The sequence below is a fragment of the Dipodomys merriami genome, unplaced genomic scaffold, assembly GCF_024711535.1.
Source record: "Dipodomys merriami isolate MVZ:Mamm:240054 unplaced genomic scaffold, mDipMer1.0.p SCAF_5, whole genome shotgun sequence".
Classification (NCBI taxonomy): domain Eukaryota; kingdom Metazoa; phylum Chordata; class Mammalia; order Rodentia; family Heteromyidae; genus Dipodomys; species Dipodomys merriami.
This window is the reverse complement of record NW_027206068.1, coordinates 49,930,775-49,955,774: the sequence shown is the minus strand read 5'-3', so window position 1 is coordinate 49,955,774 and position 25,000 is coordinate 49,930,775. Positions and strand designations below refer to the sequence as shown.

The window sequence follows — 25,000 nt, the reverse complement described above, 5'->3', positions numbered from 1 at the left end:
TTGGTATAATTTGGGGAGCAGAAGGGAATAAACAAATTGTTTAAATAGGGATACAGGTTGACCCACTGAAACAATGGATGTACAAGACGCTATGTCGAAAAACAAACTTTACAATTTAGGTGCAGGGGTGGGGTTCGGGGGGGACAGGAGAGTGTAGTTGTGGAGGTGGGAGGGCCAGGATGGTAGGAGAATAACAAAGGAGGAGGCAACAATGCTAGATAAGAGATGTACTCATTACCTTGCTCATGTAACTGTAACTCCTCTGTATAGTATTTGCACAATAAAAAACGTATTTTTAAAAAAATTGCATTCATCCTAGCTACTCATGAGAATTTAGGATTGTAGTTCAAAGCCAGTTCTGGCAGAAAAGTCCAAAATTCTCATCTCTGCTTAGCAAAAAAAAAAAAGAAAAAAAGCCAGAAGTGGAGCTGTGGCTCAAGTGGTATAACACTAGCCTTGATTACAAAAGCTCAGGGACAGTGCCCAGGCCCTGAGTTAAAGCCACACATACACAATTTTTTGTTCTTTTCATTAAATTTACAGCACTGCATTATTGCTAGGTAGAAAACTGTTTTATGTAAGTCTCCAAGGAACTATTTGTTTCCACACACAACAAATTAGGAAATAAAATTTTAGTATATAAAATCATATTATGTTTCACAGAGTAACTTAGAAATGAATAAAGTAAAACTTTTAATAAATGGATATGGCAAATTCAAAGATATTATTTTGTGTGAATAAAAATTTATTGTCCTAATGAGAGACAATGTCGTCCATTTGGAAACCAGAGAAGAGCACCATTAGAGGAGGGAATCAGAGCAATGTATACATGTGTGCATATTGAATGCACACCTGAAACACCTCATAATGGCCTAGAATTATTGAAGTTGATGGTGATGATTCTTTTTAAAGAAAAATATGGGTTTTATGACTAAAATCAAAATTTACCAATTGAACTCAACAAGTACTTGACCTATTTCATTGAATCAGTCAATAGTTTGAGTAAAATGATAAACTAACTAGTTTTCATGGTATCATGTCACTATAGCTAGTATTTAAACATTTATTCAGTCCAATGCTAATATTCCCAAAGTATTCTCTAAAATATACAAGAGAAATGATCTAATGAGATTACTTGAGAAAGTTCATATTCATGTAATGACTTATAAAAATGACATTTTGATTTAATAATAAGTTTTATAAGTTGAATTTATAATTTCAGATTTTTCTCATTCAACCTGGGATTCAGAACATTTTAGTGAATGCTAAATTCTAAGGACTAGAAGTAATTAGAATAAAATCCTAAGGTTAATAAAATTGCACTTTTTTCTAATTAGGGCTCATAAATGACCCATGAATATTCAAAACCTTCAAGTTTAAATAGTTGAATATTTCTAGATATAGAGTAACCATCAAGAAAATAAGCTAGATGTGGCTGTACCTGCTTGTTACTCCACTATTCAGGATGCTGGATAGAAAGGTTCTGAGTTGCAGGCCACCTAGGCTACATTGCTGCATACACGAATGTGTGTGTATGTACACACATATCTAGCACTAGTCTCAAGTACTGCTATCAACTGAGTTAATACTAACTTGATACGTATTATTATTATTACTAGGCAGTACTAGCATTTGAATTCAGAGGCTCATGCATGCTAGGCAGGAACTCTACAACTAAGCCATACTTCCAGCTATTATTATTATTATTATTATTATTATTATTATTATTATTATTAATATTGCAACTTTAATTTTGAAATAGGGTCTGGTTGCTGCCCAGGTGCACCTAGACTGTGATCACTTATTTTAGACTTCCTGTTGTATCTGGGATGACAGATATGTGCTACCACACCCAGTGTTCTTCCCTTAGAAGGACATTTGTACCCTAGCTGGCCTGACTGTGATCCTCCCAATCTGAGCTTCACAGATGTCAAGTTCATGTTAGGATGTCAGGCATAAGCCATTGTGCATTGTTTTAAGTTGGGAAGATGTTTTGTGACATTTTTCTGCCTGGGCTGGCCTTGAACTTCAATCCTCCTATTCTAAGCCACCCAAGTAACTAGGATTATAAGCATGAGTCACTAATACTCAACTGGCATCATGTTATCTTAACTAAAAGTTTGACCTTTTATGTAGCAATGTGTCTTAAGAGTTTCAAGCCTCTGAAAGGATATGAGAGGTCCTATCCTTTGAGGGTTTCCTGTTCCCCTAATTCAGATCTACCAGCTCCTGAGGCAAAGCATTGCTATCTCTTGTGCATCTGGTTCATTTGAGTTTAGTTTTCTGGGTTTTGTTTAAATAAAGGAACTTGTGCCTAACTCTCAAGCTCTCAACAGAGAAATAAAAATAGAATGTATTGTTAAAATACAACATGCAGAGTAACAACTTCTAAAAGGACAGCTATAAAGTTATATTCCATTCCATATTTAGACTATTTTACTGTGAAAGGGTTTCATTGCATATATGACTGCATGTGCAAAAGTATACTTGAATTAGATACAAGTGTTTGAGATAGCATTAAGATAAAACTCTACAGTCATTCTTAATAATCTGTTCTCTGATCACAATTTATTTATGTACAATCTGAAACATAACTTTCACATCAGAGACAACTCATCTTCCTCAAAACCTGGCACTTGGTTCCTGCTCTAAATCATTTCCCTGTGGACCTAGCTGTCTATGTGTCCATGTGCTCACAGACTCATTCATGTACTAAGGACAGTTCATGTAGTCTCAACTGTTAAAGGATTATGTCCAACTCCTAAAGACTTTTATATCCAACTCCTGTTCAACTTATACTGATCTTTATTTGGAGCCTCTGAAACATTTCTTTTTTTCTTTATCAATCCTGGGACTTGACCTCTGTGCCTGAGCACTGACCCCAAGCTCCTTTGGCTCAAGGATAGCCCTCTACCACTTGAGCCACAACACCACTTCTGGCTTTTTCTGTGATTAATTGGACATAAGAGTCTCATGGATTTTCCTGCCCAGGCTGGCTTTGAACCATGATTCTCAGATCTTAGCCTCCTGAGTAGCTAAGATTATAATTATAGGCATGAGCCACTGGTGCCCAGCTCTGAAGCATATTTTTTAATGGATTACTCTGATAACTCAACCTTCAGGATTTCTGAATTCTGAAATTTCACTACAAATGAAGATATTCTTATTTAATCTGCCTAGCCCAAATTCTGGCATTGCTGGCCTCATGAATACTTCCTGGACTTTTTTATTTCTGCTATCCCTCATTGCACTTTGCTTTCATCACATTAATGACTTAATCACTTAACTCTTCCTAGTGCTAGCTGTACCTTGTCTTGATGACTAGATTGCGAATTTTACAGATTAGAACACCTATACACATGGGAAGCACACAGTCAATACATGTTGATTGGATAAATTATGTACCATCAAGTCATTAAGAGTTTCATTTGCACTAATTTTCAAAGCAAAAAATTCTCTCTGGAATTAAGTATTCTTGGTATTATTTCCACTTAGATTCAGTTAATAAAGACATATCAGAGCTGGAAAGAAGTAAATAAAAATTTTCCTGATAATTACAATATTAGATAGCTAATTTACTAAAATAAACCAACAACTAAAATAATCAACAATTATTTACATTCAATTGTTAAAAGATCCGATTGCTTAGCTAGGATATGGAAACAACCTAGATGCCCCACCACAGATGAATGGATCCAAAAATTGTGGTATCTATACACAATGGAATATTATGCAGCCATTAGAAATGACAAAATAATGGCATTTGCAGGGAAATGGATGGAGCTAGAAGGAATCATGTTGAGCGAGGTAAGCCAAGAACGAAGAGACAAACAGTACATGGTCTCCCTGATAAGTGGATGATATTAGGTGATATGACAAAACTAACAGGACTTAAAAAACAAAGAACTCCCACTCATCTGGTTGAACCACTACCAAATATCCCCATGCTGCTGATCACATATATGGTATATAACATGTGAGCACCGTTATATATTACAGACTGTGATAGACAATTTGCTCCAGGAAAGTTAGAATGAACTTGTGACTTTAAATGAGCATCATTATTCCACAATACTGTGAATTTCCGGAAATTAAGTAATCACTTAATCACAATCCAAAAAAAAAAAAAAAAAAAAAAGAACCTTGGGGAAGGGAGGGAGGGAGGGGATGGTAGGGGGAAAACAATGGAGGGGATAACAATGTTCAAGAGGAAGTGTACTCATTACCTCACTCATGTAACTGTAACCCTCTGTATAGTATCTTTACAATAAAAAAATTAAAAAAAAAAGATCTGATTGCTAAGGAAAAAATAATATAAGAAGTTACAAGAGAAATTCTATTATCCCTGGGAATGAAATTCACAATTCACAAAATTCACAAATCCATCCTTATAGATTTGTAAATTCCTTTTCAAAAGTAAAAATTTTATTATAATTACCTAATTATATAATTTTCACATTATCAATTAAAACTTCATGTTTTCACTTGAATACTAATGTTAATAAAGAAGGTACAGGAACACAATAAAATGGCATTCATGTTTTGGTTTGAATAGAATTGGCCTCTTAGCCATCAATACTTTTTTATTCTTGCTTCCATTGCAAGATATAAGGGCCAATTTCTTTATTCCTGAAAATAATCAGCTTATATTTAGTTAATGTCCATGTTCTTTTTTCTTAAATGCCTTAAGGTACCCTGTACTGTGTCACTTTAGTTATCTCCAAGGTAAAAATACTCCCTCCATCATAGAAACAACCCTGGTAATTCAAATAAAACAAAACAATCCCTTTAAAGAAACTCCCTTTCTCTTACCAACTCACCAATCCTTTACTACAGTTCCTCTTCTCAGGTGGAATCATCCGAAGGTTTTTAATTACAGGGGTGTAATTCAGCATACTAAATTTTATGTATTTAGGACAATGATTAATTTGTAAGTGTAGCATAAAGTAACACTGAACAGTTCACTGACCTCATTTATATTTTTAGTTATGCAGCAGCAGTTAAGTGGTTAAGAATACAGTGTGTAAAGATATAGTGGGTTCCCAGGAGAAAATGCATGGGTTTTAGCGAGGTTCTTTGTCTTCCTGTACTCCCATTGCAGAGATAAAAATTTATCTACCTTCAAAATTGTTATGAAGGATAAATGGCTTTATATCAACACAAAATACATGAAATAGTGTCCTAGTCACAAATAGTCAAAAATGTTAGCTACAACTATACTATAATTGTATCTTTTTTAAGGAAAACACAAAAATACACAAACTAATTTTAAATATGAAATGAGTTCAATCTGTGTCAAAAAATGTTTTATTCTGCCTCACTAACAGTGAGATCTTTAAGCTGCTAGCAGAAAATTCATTCAACAAAGCCATATATGCCCTACATATTAAATACCAGACTAATGTTTAGCTACATTTCCTTGAAAGGATATTTAAGAAAAAAGAATAAGCAAAATAAAGTGGAATTGTTCCACTGAATTATTTACCAATACATTCTCGACTTTAAAATGATCTGAGAAATGACCTGGGCTTCTATCTCAGGTCATTTCTTTGGCTCAGGTCATTGTTCAGATCATTTTAAGATCACATGGATAGGAAAGTTCAAAGCAGACGAGCCATCATTGACATACTCTGTACAGCAAGCTTCTATGTTTTTTTCTCCTCAGTCATCCATCACGGGGCTCATCATTAGCTTGTCATTAAAATCATTAACATATACTCATTGAATGGTTCAGGCTTGCATCACATTTGCTATGCACACTTGGCCTTAAAAAGTTCTGATAACATACGCTCAGCTGGAGAAATGTATATTATATAGTTAGCCCTTGACCATATTAAGTCAATTGACTTAAAAAAATAAAATTTTAAGATCTATTGCAATATATATAAATCTGTTAGAAAGTAAAATTTCCTTTCAGCAAAATGATTTGATATGCAATGATGTAAAAAGTATCAATCCTATTTTGACAGGTAATAACATCATCATTTTTCCTAATGCCAATTATTGATTTAACAAACTTGATTGAATATTTTCCTCTATATATGTGGAGCATTGACTATCTAATGAAGTGGCCTGTAATGGAAGAACTATATACTACAAAAATACCACAATATTCCCAGGCTTTGGGGCCCTAAGACAAATAGCGATGGAATGACACAGTAAACCTTCACACTAGAGAGATAATTTGTCTCTGAGAATTCCAATAGTAAAATAACATTAAAATACATTATGTGTTCCTAGTGATACCCATTAAAGACAGTAAAGTAAGGATAAATTCACATGCACATGAAACTCTTGAGCACTCTGGCTGTAAAACTCTATCTGGATTTGTAAGTTTCTTTCTGGATTGTTTAGGTTTTCATTATGGCCCCAGTGATTTGAATTTATCTTCTCTTTCCTTCAGCTTTGGGATTTGAGGTATCTGAACATTAAATTTCAGTCCTTGCTACAGCCCTTAATAATAAAGTAAATCCTACTTCAAATAAATCAAAGTGGCTCTTTACAGGAGTGAAACAGATGAAGATATTTAGAACACTGAGTACTTAGGTTTTTAAGAATTTAATAAATAAAAAAAAATTAGAAGTTTGAGGATTCTGAGTTGGTCTCCATCTATCTCATAGATATCTATTATGTTCTGGGGATACATATATGTCTTTTATTTAAATATATATAAAGCTTCAGAATTGAAGGGCACAAATGGGAGGTAAATGTGTACCTACCTTCATAATCACTTCAGTATTGGTCTATAGCTGGTAATATAAGTCATATTTCTTTAAGTGGATATCAAAGAAACTTCAATCTGATTTTATTAGCTATCTTTTTAGATCTGGAGTTGGTAGCTCACACATGTAAAACTAGCTCAGCAGGCTATATCTGAGGATATTTGGTTTGAAGTCAGCTGCTGTAGAAAAATCTGAGACTATCTCTAATTCACAAGTAATATGCAAAAATGAATATAAGCCAAATGAAAGCATGAGGCCCTGAGTTCAAGTCCCAGGAAGGGTATACACACACACACACACATACACACACACACACACACACACACACACACACACATACACACACACACACATTATTTATTCAGTAAATAATAGATAGTTCCCTCAGCAGGAAAACAATTCGCTGAGAATGCTCCAAAATTTATTCTGTCCACGAAACTGAAGATTTCTAATTCAACTACTCCCTTTGAATCCACAACCTACTATATACTACAGAAAAGCAGTGAGTTATTTTTTTTCTACTTAAAAAAAGAGGTTCATGGCTATAATCCTAGCTACTCAGGAGGTTGAGATCTGAAGATCATGGTTCAAAGCCATCGGGGCAGAAAAATATCTGTGAGACTTTTATCTCCAATTAACTGCTCAGAAAATCTGAAGTGGTAGAGTGCTCATCTTGAACTGAAAAGCTCAGAGACAGCACCCAGGCCCAGAGTTCAAGCCCCATGATTAACAACAACAAAAAAATTAAAATTAAAATTATAAAAGACATCTCTGCCCCCTAATTTGATATATTCTTAGTGATAACAAGATAGAATGTTATTTCTTGACAGAGATACAAAGTCAGCAACCTGAGTGGAAGGACTTCTATAATAATACAAGAAGCAGAAAAACATACAGTCTGCTAGAGATATAGGTAAACCACCAAGCTAGGAGATGATGTTCTAGAGAGATGATGTTCTTGTTCATACAAAGACATGCCATTATTTCTTTCTTCTCCACTCCCCCTTTAGTTTACCACCTGTTGTCACTGTTTTTGATTTCAGTACCCTTTGTCTTGTATATAAGTTTATCTGATTTGGGTATGAAAAGGGGAATCACAGAAATGGTGACACAAAGGTGTCACAAATGGTGACAAAATGCAACAGTGGTACTCATAAGATACTATGTTAGAAATGAACTTTATAACTGGGAGAGGAGTCTGCAGGGAGGGAAAGTGGGAGAAAACAAGACAAGAGAAGGGTAACAATGTTGGACAAGAATTGTACTCGTTTCCTTCCTTATGTAACTGTAACCCCTCTATATCACCTTTTCAATAAAAAAATTAAAAAAGAAGGAAGGAAGGCAGGTGGGAAGGAGGGAGGGAGGAAGGAAAGAGAGAGAGAGAAAAGAAAGAAGGAAGGAAAGAAGAAGGGAAGGAAGGAGAAATAAAAGGAAAGAACCTTGATTTCAATTATTAAAATACTAATTTGAGAGGAAAAAAATAAAGATTATATATATATATATGTACACACACACACACACACACACACACACACACACACACACACACACACACACACACAGAGATAACCTTGGTACCAGACAAAATGTATGATGGATGCCACATTTCTAAATATGGCCTTTCAATCAGTGACTGTTCCAGGATGGAGGGACGAGTCTATTCAGGAAGGCTTTGAAATCCGAGAATACTGTGATGATACAGAGACCAGACAAGGGCCATTTTAAGTACAAGCAGGAAATCTGAAAAGGTCTTAGATTTGTTAGAAGAACCCTGAAAGTGCACAGTGGTCACTGGAAGGGAAGGAAGGCTGATATTAAAAAATAAATAAATAAAGCTAGAGAAACATAAGGTTAGCTAGCAAAGAGCTTTGAGCTGCATTTTACAAACTATGATTTTATTCTCTTCCAGCTGAAAAGCTATTTACAATTTTTAAGTCAGGGCATGAAAAAAAGTTTTACAGAAGGTTTGCAAATGGGAACTAGTGCAGGATTGTAGAAGTAGGGTGATTAGTTAGGAGCTTATAATTACAATGTTAAGGTAGTGATGGCCAGCACTAAGGTAGGAGAATAACAAATGTTGAAGATGAATAAATTCAGGCTAGAGTTTGTGAAATAAAAGGCTTTAAACTTCCTGGTCCTCACATATAACCGTGAAACGCTTCAAGTAGATACTGGAACTTGAATCTGTATTGAAAACAATCGAAGCTGAAACACACCAGGATATTCCTAATGCTTACACAATCCTGGTGAGTTTTTATATTGTTGTTTTAGTTGCTCAAGGAAGATTGGAAGTGAATAGCATAAGGCTAATAGCCAAGCATAAGACTTGGCTATTAGGAAACAAAGTTGTAAAGGTACTGAAAATATATTTCCCCATAGCCCTATGATTAAACTGCTAGTAATAGCAATCACCACAGTAATGTTGATGCTTGGTTTATGGAAATTATTAGTTCAAATTTTTAGTCAATGTTCTTATATCATTTTAACAATGTATTTCAGAAGTATTTATTTAAAAAGGCATAAAGTTTTACTACATTTCTCCAGTCAAAAAAAAAAAATAGCATCTATTTCCAGAGAGTAGCAAAAATGGGAGGGGGGAGGGAAGGAGCAAAACATTTATGCTCTAATCTTTTTTTTTTTTTTAATATTATTTTATTTTATTTGAGAACATACTGTACAGAGGGGCTACAATTACATGGGCAGGATAATGCATACATTTCTTACCAAGCATTGCAGCCTCCTCCTTTGTTTACCCTTCACCTCCCTTCCCAGCCTCCCCCCTCCCCCCACCCCACCGACATTGTAAAGCTGGTTTTGACATGACATTTTGTACTTCTCATTGTTGCAACAGGTCCACCTGAATCCTTAAACGACTTGTTTGTCCCCATCTCCTCCACATGTTATCAGAAAGAATGACATTTCCCCATTTGTTAGGAAATGGAAAGGCTTGGAAAAAATTATATTAAGTGAAGTAAGCCAGGCCCAAAGAAGCATAGGTCCCATGGTTTCCCTTATTTGCAATATCTAGTATAGGTATGAGTCAAGCAGAAAAGGTCAGATAATGTGATGTTAGGAAAATGAACCCTTAAATATGTATTTTAATGTTTTCGTTTCTTTCATGCATATATTTCTAACGCATTTATAAGATTATTTCTTTGTTGCTTTGTATGTCCCTCCCCCACAGTGTAACCCCCGCTTTCACTATATTTTATGCTCTAATCTTTTAAAATTTAAATTACCCATTTAGTTTGTGCCAGTACTGGGGCTTGAACTAAGAGCCTCAAATTCTTGCTTAGCTCTTCCATTCAATAAGCCATGCATCCATTTCCAGCTTTTGCTGGTTAATTGGGGATAGGAGTTTCACAGACTTTTGCCTGGGCTGACTTGGAGCTGTGATTCTCAAATCTCAGCTTCTGGAGTAGCTAAGATTATAGGGTGAAACACCAGCACCTAGCTTAATTATTACCCAAAGGCAAAAGAAGTATGCTATTTATGTGTGGTCAGGTGGTGTTTTGATATAGGGTACATTACATACTATTTACATCAATTTAAATGTGTTTTTTGTTGTTGGTGGTGGTCTTGGGGCTTGAATTCAAGGCCTGGGCACTGTCCCCAAGCTTTTGTCTCAAGGCTAGCAATGTATCACTTTAAGCCACAATGCCACTTCTGTTTTCTGGTGGTTAACTGGAGCTAAGAATCTCATGTCTTCTATCCAGGCTGGCTTTGAATCTCGATCCTCAGATCTCAGCCTCCTGCATAGCTAGGATTACAGTCATGAGCCATTAATGCCTGGCAAAGTTCTCTTTTATGAGGGAAGATAGAATATACTTTTTAAAGGTTTGGGGTTTTTTTTGTTTGTTTTGTTTTTGTTTTATGTTTTATTTTTGTCAGGCGTGGGGCTTGAACACTGGGCCTGGGCGCTATCCTTAAGCTCTTCAGCTCAAGGTGAGTGCTGTACCACTTGAGCCACAGTGACATTGCTGTTTTATAGTGGTTAATTGGAGATAAGAGTCTCATGGACTTTTCTACCCAGACTGGCTTTGAACCTCCATCCTCAGATCTTAGCCTCCTGAGAGCTAGGATTACAACGTGAGCCACTGGTGCTCGGCTAAAGGTTTTTGGTTTGTTTTTTTTTTAACTTAATTCATTTACACACACACACACACACACACACACACACACACACACACACACGTGTGTGTGTGTGTGTGTGTGCATATATATATATATATAAATTTAATGTATTTATCTGCTCAAGCAATACCATTTTTTTAAATGGTGAAAACACTCTAAATCCTTCTCGCTATTTAAAATACACAGAACAGTATCATTATCAATCGTACCTCTATTAGCAGGGGGAGACCAGACCTTCTTGAGAGGCAACCTTTTAAGAGTACGAAACATATACCATTGGGAGTCACAGTATCACTTCCTAATGGTGTTTAAAGGAAGTTATTACTATTAAGTAATTTTACAAAGAGGTTGCAATTCCATAAGTCAATGTTTCTTGGTCAATGTGATGGTGAACTTTTTTTTATCAACCATATCATATCATTATTTTGGAGATTTAATCAATGCTGATACATGGTTCCTACACTCCTATCCAAATCTCCAGCAACAGGTATTCTCTCCTGACAGGTTGCCTAGGTTAAGGCACCAAAGATTTTATCTAGTTTCTGAATGGACCAGAGGCTCAATTGCTAAAATCTTGTGAGCAGACCTGTTTTTACCATTACTTAGTACTAAATATAGAGAGTTAAGATTATTATTTTCTTCAACAAATAGAGCTCAATCTAAGAACCTATTTCTTGCTAAGCCTGACTAAAAGCTACACCCTTTGTGAAGTTATTTGATTTCACATATGTGTGTGTGCTTGTTTGCAACTTGTTGCTTGATCACCACTCTTCACACCTTTACTTTTGGTTGCTAACATTTTTATGGGCTTTTGCCTTACGAGACTGTTACCTGTAGACATAGATTATTTGTCTTAATAGAACGTATTTTACATAATAATCATGTGTTCAATATATTCCTATTCAATAAATGAATGAAAGTATCCTCTGGACCGTTCAACCTGCCAAGCCAAACCTTTACTTGAAGAAACTGTAAGGTAGCAGTTCATTTTTATACTCCAGTTAATCTCTGTTTTGTAGCCACCCTGGATAATGGCATATATCCAAACCACAGGGGACTACTTACATGAATATACTGATTTGTTGCCCAAAGAAATGTGTTACTTCTTTTGTTGTGAAAATAATAAGGACCTAAGGCACCCATGAAAGGCAAAAGAAATGTTAATGTTTGCTTGCACCCTAAAGCAAGGAGTCACATTACAATGGGAAAGTTTACCTTTTTAGATTGTAGTTACACAGCATATCCCTAGAGGAATGTAAATTGTGTTCACTTTCTCCCTATATAAGATTAAGTAATAGGCCCTTAAAAAGTGCTCTTAATTTTCTTTTAAACAAAAGAGTCCTATGAAAAAAAAGTCTTCTTTAAGCTAATATTCTAAAAATACATTCAGCAAATGTCAAGAAAGCAGAATCAAAAAAAAATAGTCATTATACATTTTTTTGCATTTTTTGTATTTAAGATATCAAGTATAATGATGAATTAGTTACACATTGACATCATTAATGAGAAACTGGGTGGAACAATTTGACCATGTTTTCTTAGAAATGGGATATTTATTTATATAATGAATTTATGCTGGGATATAACTGATTGGTAATGTGATTGATAGTGTCATTACCTAGCATGAACAAGCCTTGACTTCTACCCACCATCATCTTTCTCTCTCTTTTTCTCTCTGTCTCTCCTGTTCTCTCTCTCTCTCTCTCTCTTTCTCTCTCTCTCTCTCTCTCTCTCTCTCTCTCTCTCTCTCTCTCTCTCTCTCACTCTCTCTCTCTCACACACACACACACAAACACACACACATTCTGGTATATTATTTAAGACTCATGTAGACAAAATGAGTAATTTAAGGAAAGTTAATTTTATCAAAAATATCCAAATGAAGACAAAATATTATACCATGTACTACTATTATTATTATATTGCTATTAAAGGTGATTTCCTTATACTCCTTATCCATATACCCCTAGTTATTTGAAAACATTTCAATATATTCACATGGTTCATTAAAAAGGCAATAAACATTATTTTATAAGAAATATGATAGATCTTCTAAAATGGCCTATAAAATGGTTAGCATTTTCCTCTGTCCTATCATACATGAATAGAAGAGCACATTCTTGTCAGTAACTATTGCTCATTACTATATAAAAATACTATTCCTGTCCAGGTAGTGGTAGCTCATGCCTATAATCCTAGCTACTCTGGAGCCTGAGATCTGAGGACTGAGACTCAAAGCCAGCCAGAGAAGAAAAGTTCATAAGACTCTTATCTCTGATTAACCACCAAAAAGCCAGAAGTAGGGTTGTGGCTCAAGTGGTAGAACCTTAGCCTTAAGCAACAAAGCTCAGAAATAGTACCCAGACTCTGAGTTCAAACACTAGGATTGACACCAAAAAAAGAAAGCTATTCCTCAGATAATACTAAAAAGAAGTTAACTTCAGAAACAGTGAAAGGCTCGATTTTATTATAGAAATGGATGTCATTTGACTGAATTTAAAATGTATTGTCATTTGACTGAACTTAGAAACATTGAATATATTAAATGATGAAACACATGAAAGCAATTAAAACACTGTATAGAGATCTCAATAGTAAAACACTTCCCTAGTACACACAACTCCCCGAGTTCATTTTTCAATGGAACAAAGAAAGAAAGAGCAAGAGAGAGAGAGAGTGAGAGAGAGAGACAAAGAGAAAGAGAAAGAGAGGGAAGGAGGGAGGAAGGGACCAAGGAAGGAAGGGAGGAAGGGAGGGGAGAAATGGAAGGAAGAAGTAATAAAGAAAGAAAAGGAAGAAAGAAAAAGAAAGGAAGGAAAGAGTTACACACTGTGTAGGCTTATTCAATTTCATTTAAATTACTTCATCGTAAAATGTGTTCACTTTTTAAATTTAGCTAAAATGTCTCTAACTTACTATTAATTCCAATAGGAAATACTAATACTCATTATTTTTATTTACTGCAATATTAAAAATGTTGATTACTCATGTTTGAAAACATCAAAATAGAGTGAGCATTGATATGGTTATATGCTGTGTATAGATTTTCCTAGATTCTGACCATGTCACAAAGTACCCTTAAACAATTCTAGTGAGAACAAAGTGGGTTTTCTTTTAATTACAGTTTTTACTTAGTAAGTGCCACAAGAAAGTTAAATGTGTGATAACCATTATTGTCTAATAACTTAAAATCACCATTTCCTTCTATACATACAAGAAAGAAATAAGTAAAATTGATGTGATTAGCATTTTGCCAATGCCAAAATTCTAATACTTATTACATAATTTTATTGTTCTGGAGATGTAAAATAGATTTCAAATATAAGCAGAGAATTCTTGAAGACAGAAGGATATCATTTCATAAGATAATTTGTTGTTTGTGTAGTTTGTTCATTTCTATTGACAGGTAATTGGCAGGGTATAATTACATTTTTAAAAAGTTTTTTTTTCTCCTCTGGATAAACTGTCACAGGATAATTGCTTAACATGGATATTCATTTTGTAAGCATATGAAAAATGAAAATATTCAACTTTACTCATTTCCTTCTGGTTTGTATAAAGGAAATAATATTATTATATTTAGAATTTGATAGTAGACCCATAAAAATTAAACATTCAACTGTAACCATTTACATAGTCTAGTTGAAATGAGAAACACTTCAGATTTCTTAAGCTTGAATAACTTTTAGAGGAATAGTTTTGTTTTCAAGTTTAGGAAGAAATTTAATTTACCTAACATATCACAGAAATAAGTTAATAAAATAAGTGAAAGAAATGTTTTAAATAAAATTATTACTCACATAGGAAACATTATTTTTAAATATGAGAGCTGATCTCTAACATGAGCCCTTGTTTATCCAATCATAAAGAAATTATCTCATTTTGCATAGGATTTTATTCACCTGAAATGTTCATGTTCCTACTACAACCTACTTTACATTACAAAATTTAGTTTATATAAATTCATACCCACTGTAGGGAAGCATTTAATTCTTCAATGCCAAGATGTGAACAAAAAGGACATATTAAAAACAAGTAGGAATAAAAACATGTGCTTATTTTCTCAACTAAGAAACTCTAAAACAGAAATTTTTTTTAATGTGGTTCAAGTTTTTTTCCCAGCTTCTCATCTTTTAATAGTGTTCAGCCTTGGACATGTACAAATTCTAAAAGTGTTGAGTGATCTTTGATTTGGCTTGAATGTGTGTGCACTGTCCTGGGACAGTGCTTACGGAAATAAAAATGCTATTTCTTAGTCTTAATGAAAGCAACATACACTTCTCAAAGAAATGTGTAATCATGGAAGGTGATTCAAAGCTTGGACTGAATATATTATTTCTCATTTCCTACAAAGTGTGCATGTGGTTGTTTTTTCTAGGACATAAATGACCTACTAAATTTCTAATACCTGTTTTCTCTGGCTAGAGATAAGCAGTGAAACTCTTAATTTTCACTGTAAAACCTGGATGCAACATTAGTCCTAATTAATTAGTAAATGTATTCTTTATTTAGTCTATTTACTTTTTCTCTGGTACCAAGACTTAAACTCAAGGCTTTGTAGTATACTATCTTTTTTGCTCACAGTTGGTGTTCTCTCAATTGAGTCATGCCTTCACACTGACTTTTTGCTGGTTAATTAGAGATAGTGTCTTCTGGACTTTTCTGCCCAGGCTGGCATACAACTGTGATCATTGTGATCTCAGCCTCTCAAATAGCAAGTTTTTTTTTTTTTATTTTGAAAATACTGTACAAAGGGGTTACAATTACATGGGCAAGATAATGAGTACATTTCTTATGTAGCCTCCTCCTTTGTTTCCCCTTCCCATCCCTTCCCATCCTCCCCATCTCTGCCACCTAATCCTTGCCCCCCCCAACCAAAGTTGTAAGGTTCGTTTTCGACATAAAGACTTGTACAACTCCATCTCATTGTTGCAATGGGTCTCCTGTATCCCTTTTTAAACAATTTGTTTTTTCCCTTCCCTCCACAAATTATACCAACATCAAATACAGTAAAAGCAGGGGTTATACCGTGGGGGAGGGACATACAAAGAAATAATCTTATAAATGTGTTAGAAAAAAATCACATAAAAAAAACACTTGAATACATATCTTAGGGTTCATTTCCCTTACATCAATTTATCTGACCTTTACTGCTTGACTCAGACATATACTAGTTATTGCAAATAAGGGAAACCATGGGACCTATGTTTCTTTGGGCCTGGCTTACTTTTAATATAATTTTTTCCAAGCCTTTCCATTTCCTAACAAATGGAGTAATGTCATTCTTTCTGATGGAGGCATAGAATTCCATTGTGTATATATACCACATTTTCTTGATCCATTCATCTACTGAGGGGCATCTGGGTTGGTTCCATATCTTAGCTATGGTAAATAAGGCTGCAATAAACATAGTTGTGCTGGCAGCTTTGGTGTGGTCTTGTTTATGAACATTTGGGTAAATGCCCCAAAGTGGGATTGTTGGGTCATAGGGGAGCTCTATGTGGAGTCTTTTGAGGAACCTCCATACTGCTTTCCAAAGTGGTTGAACAAGTTTACACTCCCACCAACAATGCAGTAAGGGTCCCTTCTCTCCACATCCCCTCCAGCATCTGTTGTTATTAGATTTCTTGATTATAGCCATTCTAATTGGGATGAGGTGGTATCTCAATGTTGTTTTGATTTGCATTTCTTTTATGGCTAGGGAGGTTGAACATTTCTTCATGTGTCTATTGGCCATCCTTCTTTCTTCTTCAGAGAAGTTTCTCTTTAAGTCTTTAGCGCACTTATTTATTGGGTAGTTCTTTCTTTGAAGATTTATTGTTGGGGGATTTAATTTTTGAGATCCAGGTATATTTTAGATATGAGACCCTTATCCGTTGTATGGCTAGTGAAGATCTTCTCCCAATCCGTGGGCTTTCTATTGATCTTGCTAGCTATGTCCTTTGCCATGCAGAAGCTCTGCAATCTCATGCAATCCCATTTGTCCAACCTTTTTTTGATTTGTTGTGTTTCTGGGTCTCTATTAAGAAAATTTCAGCCTGTGCCAAGAGCCCTAGAGTGTCTCCTATTCCATCCTGTAATGTTTTCAGAGTGCCTGCTCAAATAGCAAGTTTTATACATATGGTCTACCTAGTTAATTCTACCTTAATGATAGTAGCTGTTTTTGAAATGTAGTAACCTTATGCTTTAAACTGTGTTCATGTTGTATAAATATTCAATCTAACACATATGGATGGTAACGTTAAATTCTGCAAAAGTAGACGAACACATAGCCACTTTGTGATCCCTATATCAAAAGCTGAAGTTAAACTTTATGTGAATATGTAAAATATTTATTATTTATTCTACAAGTAGGACAAATTCAATCTTTAATAATTTAGTCATGACTCTTTGACCCTTGAACAAAGGAAATTTTAAGGTTCAACTAGTGTCAGTGAAAATGAAGATGTATCCTCTCATACAAGTGTCTTCTTTAGATATAAAACAAGAGCAGTAAGCTACAATACTATCAACTAAACTTGTCTGACATACTTTGCCTAAATTGTGGGATTTCACACCATGGATGTCAGATAGCATCTGTATAGTTCTATAAAAATCCTTCAGAACCCTATAGGAACCCACAAATTTCCACAAATGGCACGGCGGGGATATAACACATTTTAGCTGAAGGTACTGTACCTCTGGTAGGATCTTTTTATTAAGAGGAACTAGAATGAGTTGTAAGTGCCACACATGGGGACTGGAATAATGTAAAAAGAACAGCAGCTACTGATCCACACTTGTAGCACTTTAAAAAAGATGAGATGATAAAGAGCTGGCATCATCGTCAGTACAATCACTTTGGAAAGCCATCTCAAAGGTAACTAGCAAAGTTAATGAAAAAGTTTAGAGATTAAATAAAAATTGAATTAAATCAAAAAAATTATAAGAGGCAGAAAGGTTAGGGGGAAAAATTAAAGGTGACTGAAAAAAAAAGTGTTAATAAGAAAAATCTGTGACCACACAGGAGAGGTCAAAAACGGCTTTTATGTTTAGAATTTCATAATGTAACAAAATGACACAAAACATCAGCTTAATAGGAATGAAAACAATGAGAGTGAGCATGGAACCCTTCTCAGATTACCAGTCACTTCCAACTGCTTTCCTCTGAAATACACAGCCACTCCAATTTCAAATGTTTCTGTCCACAAAGAAAGATCTAAGATTGATAGATATTTTATATAAAACATCACCAACTAAAGGTGTGGGATCTGCAAATTTTTCATGTGCCTACAAACAGCAATTGAAACTTTGAGGTAACCAAATGAAAAATATAGGGAAGAAAGAAAATATTATACGCATGCATATTATCATTATGGTTTATGACAATTTGTGGTTTATATTTTCAAAATGGGGTCTGTATGTGCCTTTTAACTGCCTTTATGGGGGCAGATTATTACTTTCCAAAGACACTGACGTAGAATAGTGCAATTATTTCTAAATTGAGGCCTTCGAAGAAGCAAAGGATATGGCCAGGATAACTGGGACATGTGACATAGAGGAAGTTTGGGTCATGGAGAATGTGGCATAGATTTGAGAAGTTGATCAAAAAGATAAATGGGACCTCTCTTAAAACCTCAAACAGTACTGCTTTTTTTTTATGATGCCTTGTATTTCCTCACCCTAAAATTTTAGTTTTTAAGAACACAACAAACTTATTTTCTAGCCTTGCATGCAGAATACCACTATTCTCTGTAGAATATCATTATTTCTCACATTCTAAACATGAAAAATAAGAATCACATGGAATTTTGAAATGACATAGAGGCTAAGGGGGTCCAAGAATAACACACAAGAAATGATCTAAAAACTCAACAGTAGAAGACTGTAGTAATCAGAAAGAACGACATGACAAGAAGTTTTGTACAGGAAACGCTTAATACATAATCACCTTGGAAAGAACATTCATTTTGATCTCTAGAAACAGATTTAAGAAATATGAAAGTGGAACCTCACTTAACATTTTACTAGGGAAACAAAAAGGGGAAATCTGAGCCAATTGTGTGAGAATAAAAAGAAACAATTACTTAATTAAAATAAAGATATAAAGGAATTGAACTAAACATGGTGGGATATCATTAGATTCCTCTTTTTGCTTCAGATTGGGAAGGAGACAGAAAGGAGACCCGTTCTACCAATATGAGACCTGGCAGGTCTAGATCACGTGTTTTCTTTATTCGTATTTTAGGCTAACACAGGGGAGAAGATAAAAAGTTTAAATAATTTCTGCCTAAAGATACTATCAATTCTAATTGGTAAGTAGTTTTTAAAGATGTAAATGTCCATATAAAATTTGAAATTAAAATTATTTTTCTCCATATTCTAAAGAACTCTGAAAGGTCCAGTAATAATAATATCTATCATGACACAAAGCCCAAATTTTCATTTAAGTATCCTGTATATTCATTCATACAATGAGTGGTTAATCAATGCTTTTGAGAACATAGAAAATAGAATATTTAAACTATTAAGTACTGACTTTGACTTAAAAAAACATCTTCTGGAAAGGGTCAAAATTAGTTTAAAAAATATGTATACAGTGCTACTGTGCTTATTCCTTACCTGCTTTTCCCTGAAATCATCTTGGATATACATCATAGATTTATACTTCAAGATTTCAGTAACTTTTTAAAATTCACTTTTAATAAGTTAAATTTAAAAAAAAATCACAAATGAGGTAAAAGGGCCTGCCAGTTTCTAAGTTTCTAGTCTCACAAATTTTGATTTATATATGATGTGTGTGTGGGGAGGTGTGGGTGTGTGTAAGTTAATTAAGTTTAAAAGAAACCTTTGGGCTGGAAATGTGGCTGAGTCATAGAGTGCTTGCCTCACATGCATGAAGTCCTGGGTTCAATTTCTCAGTACAACATAAACAGAAAAAGCCAACTCGGCTCTGTGGCTAAAGTGGTAGAGAGCTAGCCTTGAGTGAAAGAGCTCAGGGACAGTGCCCAGGCCCTGAGTTCAAGCCTCAAGACTGGGGGAAAAAAAAACTTTAAGAAGTATACTTTGTCTTCTCCCATAAAAGTGAGTATTGCCAGGTACCGGTGACTCAAACCTGTAATCCTAGCGTCTCAGGAGGCTGAGATCTGAGGATCACCATTCAAAGCAAGCCTGGGCAAGAAAGTCTGTGAGACTACCATAAAATGGAAGTGGCCCTGAGCAAGCCTTGATCAAAAGGAACTCAGGGACAGGTACTCAGGCCCCAAGTTTAAGCCTCACCACTGACCAAAAAAGAAACAAACAAACAAAAGAACTATAACTGTCTATTTTATGTGTTACTGTGGAAACCTATAATAATTTCTATTAACTGGAATTTCTAATTTGATTCTTCATAATAAATACATTTCATTGAATGATTACTTGATATAATAAACTATGTTAAAGGTTCATATTCTGCATACCAAATATATAGTCTCAAACACATGGCACAGGTTCCAAAGTATTATATAAGCAGTGGGTCCTTCCAAACTGTGGAGAATTAAGGTGCTGATATTAAAAAAAACATAACTTGCAAAAAATGCTTTGAGAAATAGGACCAGTGTAGTAAGATAAAGCAGAATTTGTGTGAAAGAAAAGCTCAGAGAAGTAAAAACAAAACAAAACAAAACCAAAAAAACAGGAAGGTCAGAGAGGCAAATAGTTTGAAGCAAACTAAAGACACTATTTTAGAAAAGCTTTCATTCTGGACACTGTAAAACTAAGAATTGGAATGGAAGGAAAATGCTGAAATATTGAGTATACAATGTAGATATTATGGCTCTCTTTTTCTGAAAAAAATAATTTACAAGTACTATCTCATATCTATTCTACTTTTCTAGTGCTTCAGAACGTCTTCTCTACCTGTCTTAGCGGTACATTAGTATTCTGGTAGAATTTTACTATTCTGGTAGAATTTTACTATTGTTTATTTGACTAAAAAATTTACGTGAACACAGTTTCAGATTTTATCCTGGATTTAGAGAGAGTTATGCTTTTTGATTTTTCCCCCCCTTTGAACCTGATCTTGCTTCTCTCTCTCTGTGAGCTTTGTATGGCTATGATTTTTCCTCATATTCTTCTCTTTCTCTGTGAGCTTTGTGTGGCTATGATTTTTCCTCATATTCCTCTTTGTCCCCAGCATCCAGTCAGTTGCCCTATTTTGCTACTACTTTCATAGTGTTTTTGTATCAAATTTTTTTATTTCTTAACTCTCAGTCTTGTATTTAAGTCAAGTAATACATCCTACAAGAATACTTGCTGCTTCATGCTCTCCCCATTTCAGAATATCACACTGTACTGAACTGCCATTAAGTCATGGTTCATTTAGTACAATTTCAGATGCTCATTATTCCTACAGGATAGTTTTTATTCTATGCAAGTTATGACATTAACTAGCTTTATATTGATGAAAACAGTCACCATGGCTTGCTATATAAGTTACTAAGCACTCTGATCCAATCATTATACGGTTTTAATTCTATTTTCCTTTATGTATGCCTACAGTCCACTTAAACCTTATCTCCTGGCATTTGGGCACATCTTAGGAAGTCATTATTCTGGGTAGGTATACCCTTTCTGAATTGTTAGCAGTCTACAACTTAGATGAAAATTTCTCTTCTCAAATATTATTTTTGCTCCTGACTTTGGGTAATATGTTTTCTCTGCCATATGGTTTCACTTTTACTGATTGTTTTACCCCACAAATTTTAGGAGAAGATAGAAGGAAAAGAAAGGATTATTTAGGTAAGTCATGACAAATGTATTCAGTATATTAAAAAAGTTTTCAATTGCAAATGCAACAGTGTTTTTGTATTGTTTATAGACTCATTTAAAGTAAATATTACCAGAGGTAATATGAATCAGTAATATGAATATGATATATATCACCATGATAAACACAGAATCAGTTGTTAAGGTCTTGGCATTCATTTCCTTTGCAAGGCTCTTAGAAGTTGGTAGATCTTATCACCACTCATTTTCAGTAAGAAGATCAGGGATAGATTTTAACTAGAGTGCAGAACCTGGGACTGGAATGCCTAACACCCCACAACAAAGCCCAGATATTGACATAATGGACACTGTTACCTCTTGTTCATATATCAGCTTAACTAACCAAATGGAAAAGTGCCATGTTATCAATCTGTGACATAAAAATGTACTAATATGTATTTATTTTATATACTATTATTATTATTTAAGTAATTATACAAAGAAGTTGCCATTCAACCAAGTAGTTTATGAATACCATACAACTTGATCAATGTCACCCCTTTCAACATGCTCATCTATCCCTTCCAACCCACCCTTTTCCAAACTTTTCTTAATTGTGTAGGATGTTCATGGATTTTTGACTGAATTCTCCATCCCCCTTCTTCTCTTCATTTGCCTATTTAAATGTCTCCCCTTTTCACTTTTATTTAATGCTTTGAACTATATTCAGTTCTATGCATGTATATTTTAATTGAGATAATTAGGTTGATGTTTTTCCTTTGGTTCATAATATATACAAAACAAGTTGAAGAGTATTAAAGTTTTTCTTAAAAGAAAAAATGAACACTGAGAATTCATTTCATCAACATTTGGTTCCTGATATACAAAAAGTTTAAAGTAACAGCAAAGAATAGATTCAAGATGAAGATTCACTCAATCTTTTGCAAGATAATGAAAAGCTTGATATTACTTTATTTTACTAAGAAAAAGATAAGATTTGTGGTCCCTCTAGCTTTTATCTTTTCTGAAATCTATTTGTCATAAGACAAGGAAGGAGGGCTTTTTTTCTTATATATAGAAAATAAAAGTATTTTATATGTACTAATTTATATAAGCGTAAAATTTGTGATATATTAGCAACAAACATGTTGCTTTTATTAACCCATAGCAGCAGTACATCAGGCATTACATATGCCATTTTTATAGAGTTCTTTGCACATATTGTTAGGTCTCTCTGAGACATTTCATAATTAAGCTTTACTTAAATTAATAAATAAACCAAAAAAATCTGAAAGAGCAATTGCCAAGTGAAAAACACTACTATCCTAACTGTGCCATAATTTACCCCAATTATTACTTCAAGTTGTGAAATGTCATGTTTAATAAATGGCTTTATTAAATCATTAATATTTTATTTTAATATGCTTAGCACTGGACAATTATGTTTAAAAGTACTTCTTTACCTTGTCTGTCTTCTCTATAGGGTTAGTATTGTCTAGGAAGAAGGGAAAATGTGCCAACAGCCAACCTACTTTTATTTTACGAATGTCTTTCATTTCTTTGAAATAGGTCTTTTTCTTTTTTAAGGTGGAAAATAGACTCTAATTCTTGTTTGCTCTTTAAAGTTTTATTATTTTAGGATTTTTTCCGACTGGGAATGAGCATTAGCATACTCAGGTGAATTGCTTAAAGTAAGGGCCTCAAGCTACCCCTGCCCGGCTGGTAGGATGAGGCAAGATATCAAAACTTTTGTCTGATTGCTCACATTCCTTGTCTTAGAGTGCTGCTACTCTCAAGAGCATATATCCATGCTCTTTCTACTTCCAGTTTTATTACTTCTTTTGTATTATTTAATCCATCTAAAGACACTTCCAAAAGACAAATTTTTCCATTTTGGAGAAGTAATGGTTTGGAACCTGAAGAAACACATTACGGTTCCCAGTATGTATTTTGCAAAGGTGAGAGGGTACAAGGGCCATAAAGCAATTAAGCATATGATCTTAGAGACATTAATCCATCGAAGATCATAAGATGTTTAAAAAGTCAACAAAAATAATATCCTGTAAAGGTCAAGTGAAAATGGGCATCTATAAATGTTATATTTCTCTTTTAGCTGTTTTGTCAGATACTTAACGCAAAAGAAAAAGAAAATATTAAAGTGAGGGAAAGAACTAATCTAACCTCATAACTGGAACTTAGAAGTCCATGATGTTACTTCTATGAAGCGTAAACCTAAGTTATAATTTATCCTAGTGAATGAATGGTTCATATACTTCATCATTCAGATTACAATTATTTCCTGAGGAAGTTTAAGTTCTACCAGGGTTGATACTATTTTTGTAAACAAGAAACTGATATGCTTGATACTATTGAATACAACCAGGCATTTCTGAAAGTGTCATACACATTTCTGAAACCCACAATACATCAATTTTTAATACTTCTACTCTCTCAGCTCCATTAAAAAGATGGTAGGGGAAAGATTTTCAAGTAATTAATGATATAGTTAGCTGCTAAATATTAATAGGAATCGTAGTCTTGCATAAAATATAACATATAAACCTTTCCAATACAGACGTACCAGTAATTAAAGTTGAATATGTAATTACACTGATTTATAAGACAGGCAAAAAGTTACACATTACTAGCTTCTATGTAAACTGTGGGTAACAGCTAAACTTTGCATTTTACGGTTTATAAAAATGGGCAATGTCTTCACTACAGTTCATAAATGGTTTAGAGACCTGAATGGTAGTAAAAATTACGACAACGTATCCCATCGTGAATATTCTTATTACACCACACAATCCAAATGGGTGATACGACCTATCAGATGTAGAATTGCCTTACACTCTGCTTTATGCCCCAGAGAATGTCGTAGTACTAAGAATTTGTACAGTAGTTCTATATCAATACGTATAAGGCATTTAAGAGAGTCTATAAGATGTATTCAAAGTGATTTTGATACACTATTTCATATTCTGTACACAGTACTATTTAACATTACTTGAAATTTTATTGTTGGTTTTACTTACATACCATTAAAAGCTTCAAGAAAATTGTTAAACTTTAGAAGACTATTGATATATATTTTCCCCTCTAGGGAGTCTGGTCACCCCACTTACATGTGTGGCTGAGGTGAGCAACCGGGACTGCTGTTCCCATTGCTGTCGATGTGGTCCAGGGACCCATTGAGGTCTTCGTGGACGGCCTGCAGGAGGCCGCTGGATGCATTATTGATCAGTCCAGGGTTACTTAGCAAAGGTAAACTGCTCTCTGCCAAGGCAGCCTAGTGGAAATGAGGAAGTGTGAAACAACTTTTAAGATGTCCTTGAAGATAATTTTGAAAGCACCGATTTTCTTTTAATGGGTTCAAATTGTGACAGAGAGATTTTGGGAAGCATTTAAATCAAAGG

At 34.4% G+C, this 25,000-nt stretch overlaps 1 protein-coding gene across 5 annotated transcripts in view; it reads right to left on the bottom strand.

The window, feature by feature from the left end:
* The window catches only part of Foxp2 (forkhead box P2), a 513,305-nt gene that overhangs the window by 8,662 nt on the left and 479,643 nt on the right, over positions 1-25,000 (bottom strand). For all 5 annotated transcript variants that reach the window (XM_069996601.1, XM_069996600.1, XM_069996604.1 and 2 more), the window contains one exon: positions 24,710-24,873. In XM_069996601.1, coding sequence (XP_069852702.1) covers positions 24,710-24,873 — 164 coding nt within the window. The remainder of the gene's footprint in view (positions 1-24,709; positions 24,874-25,000) is intronic.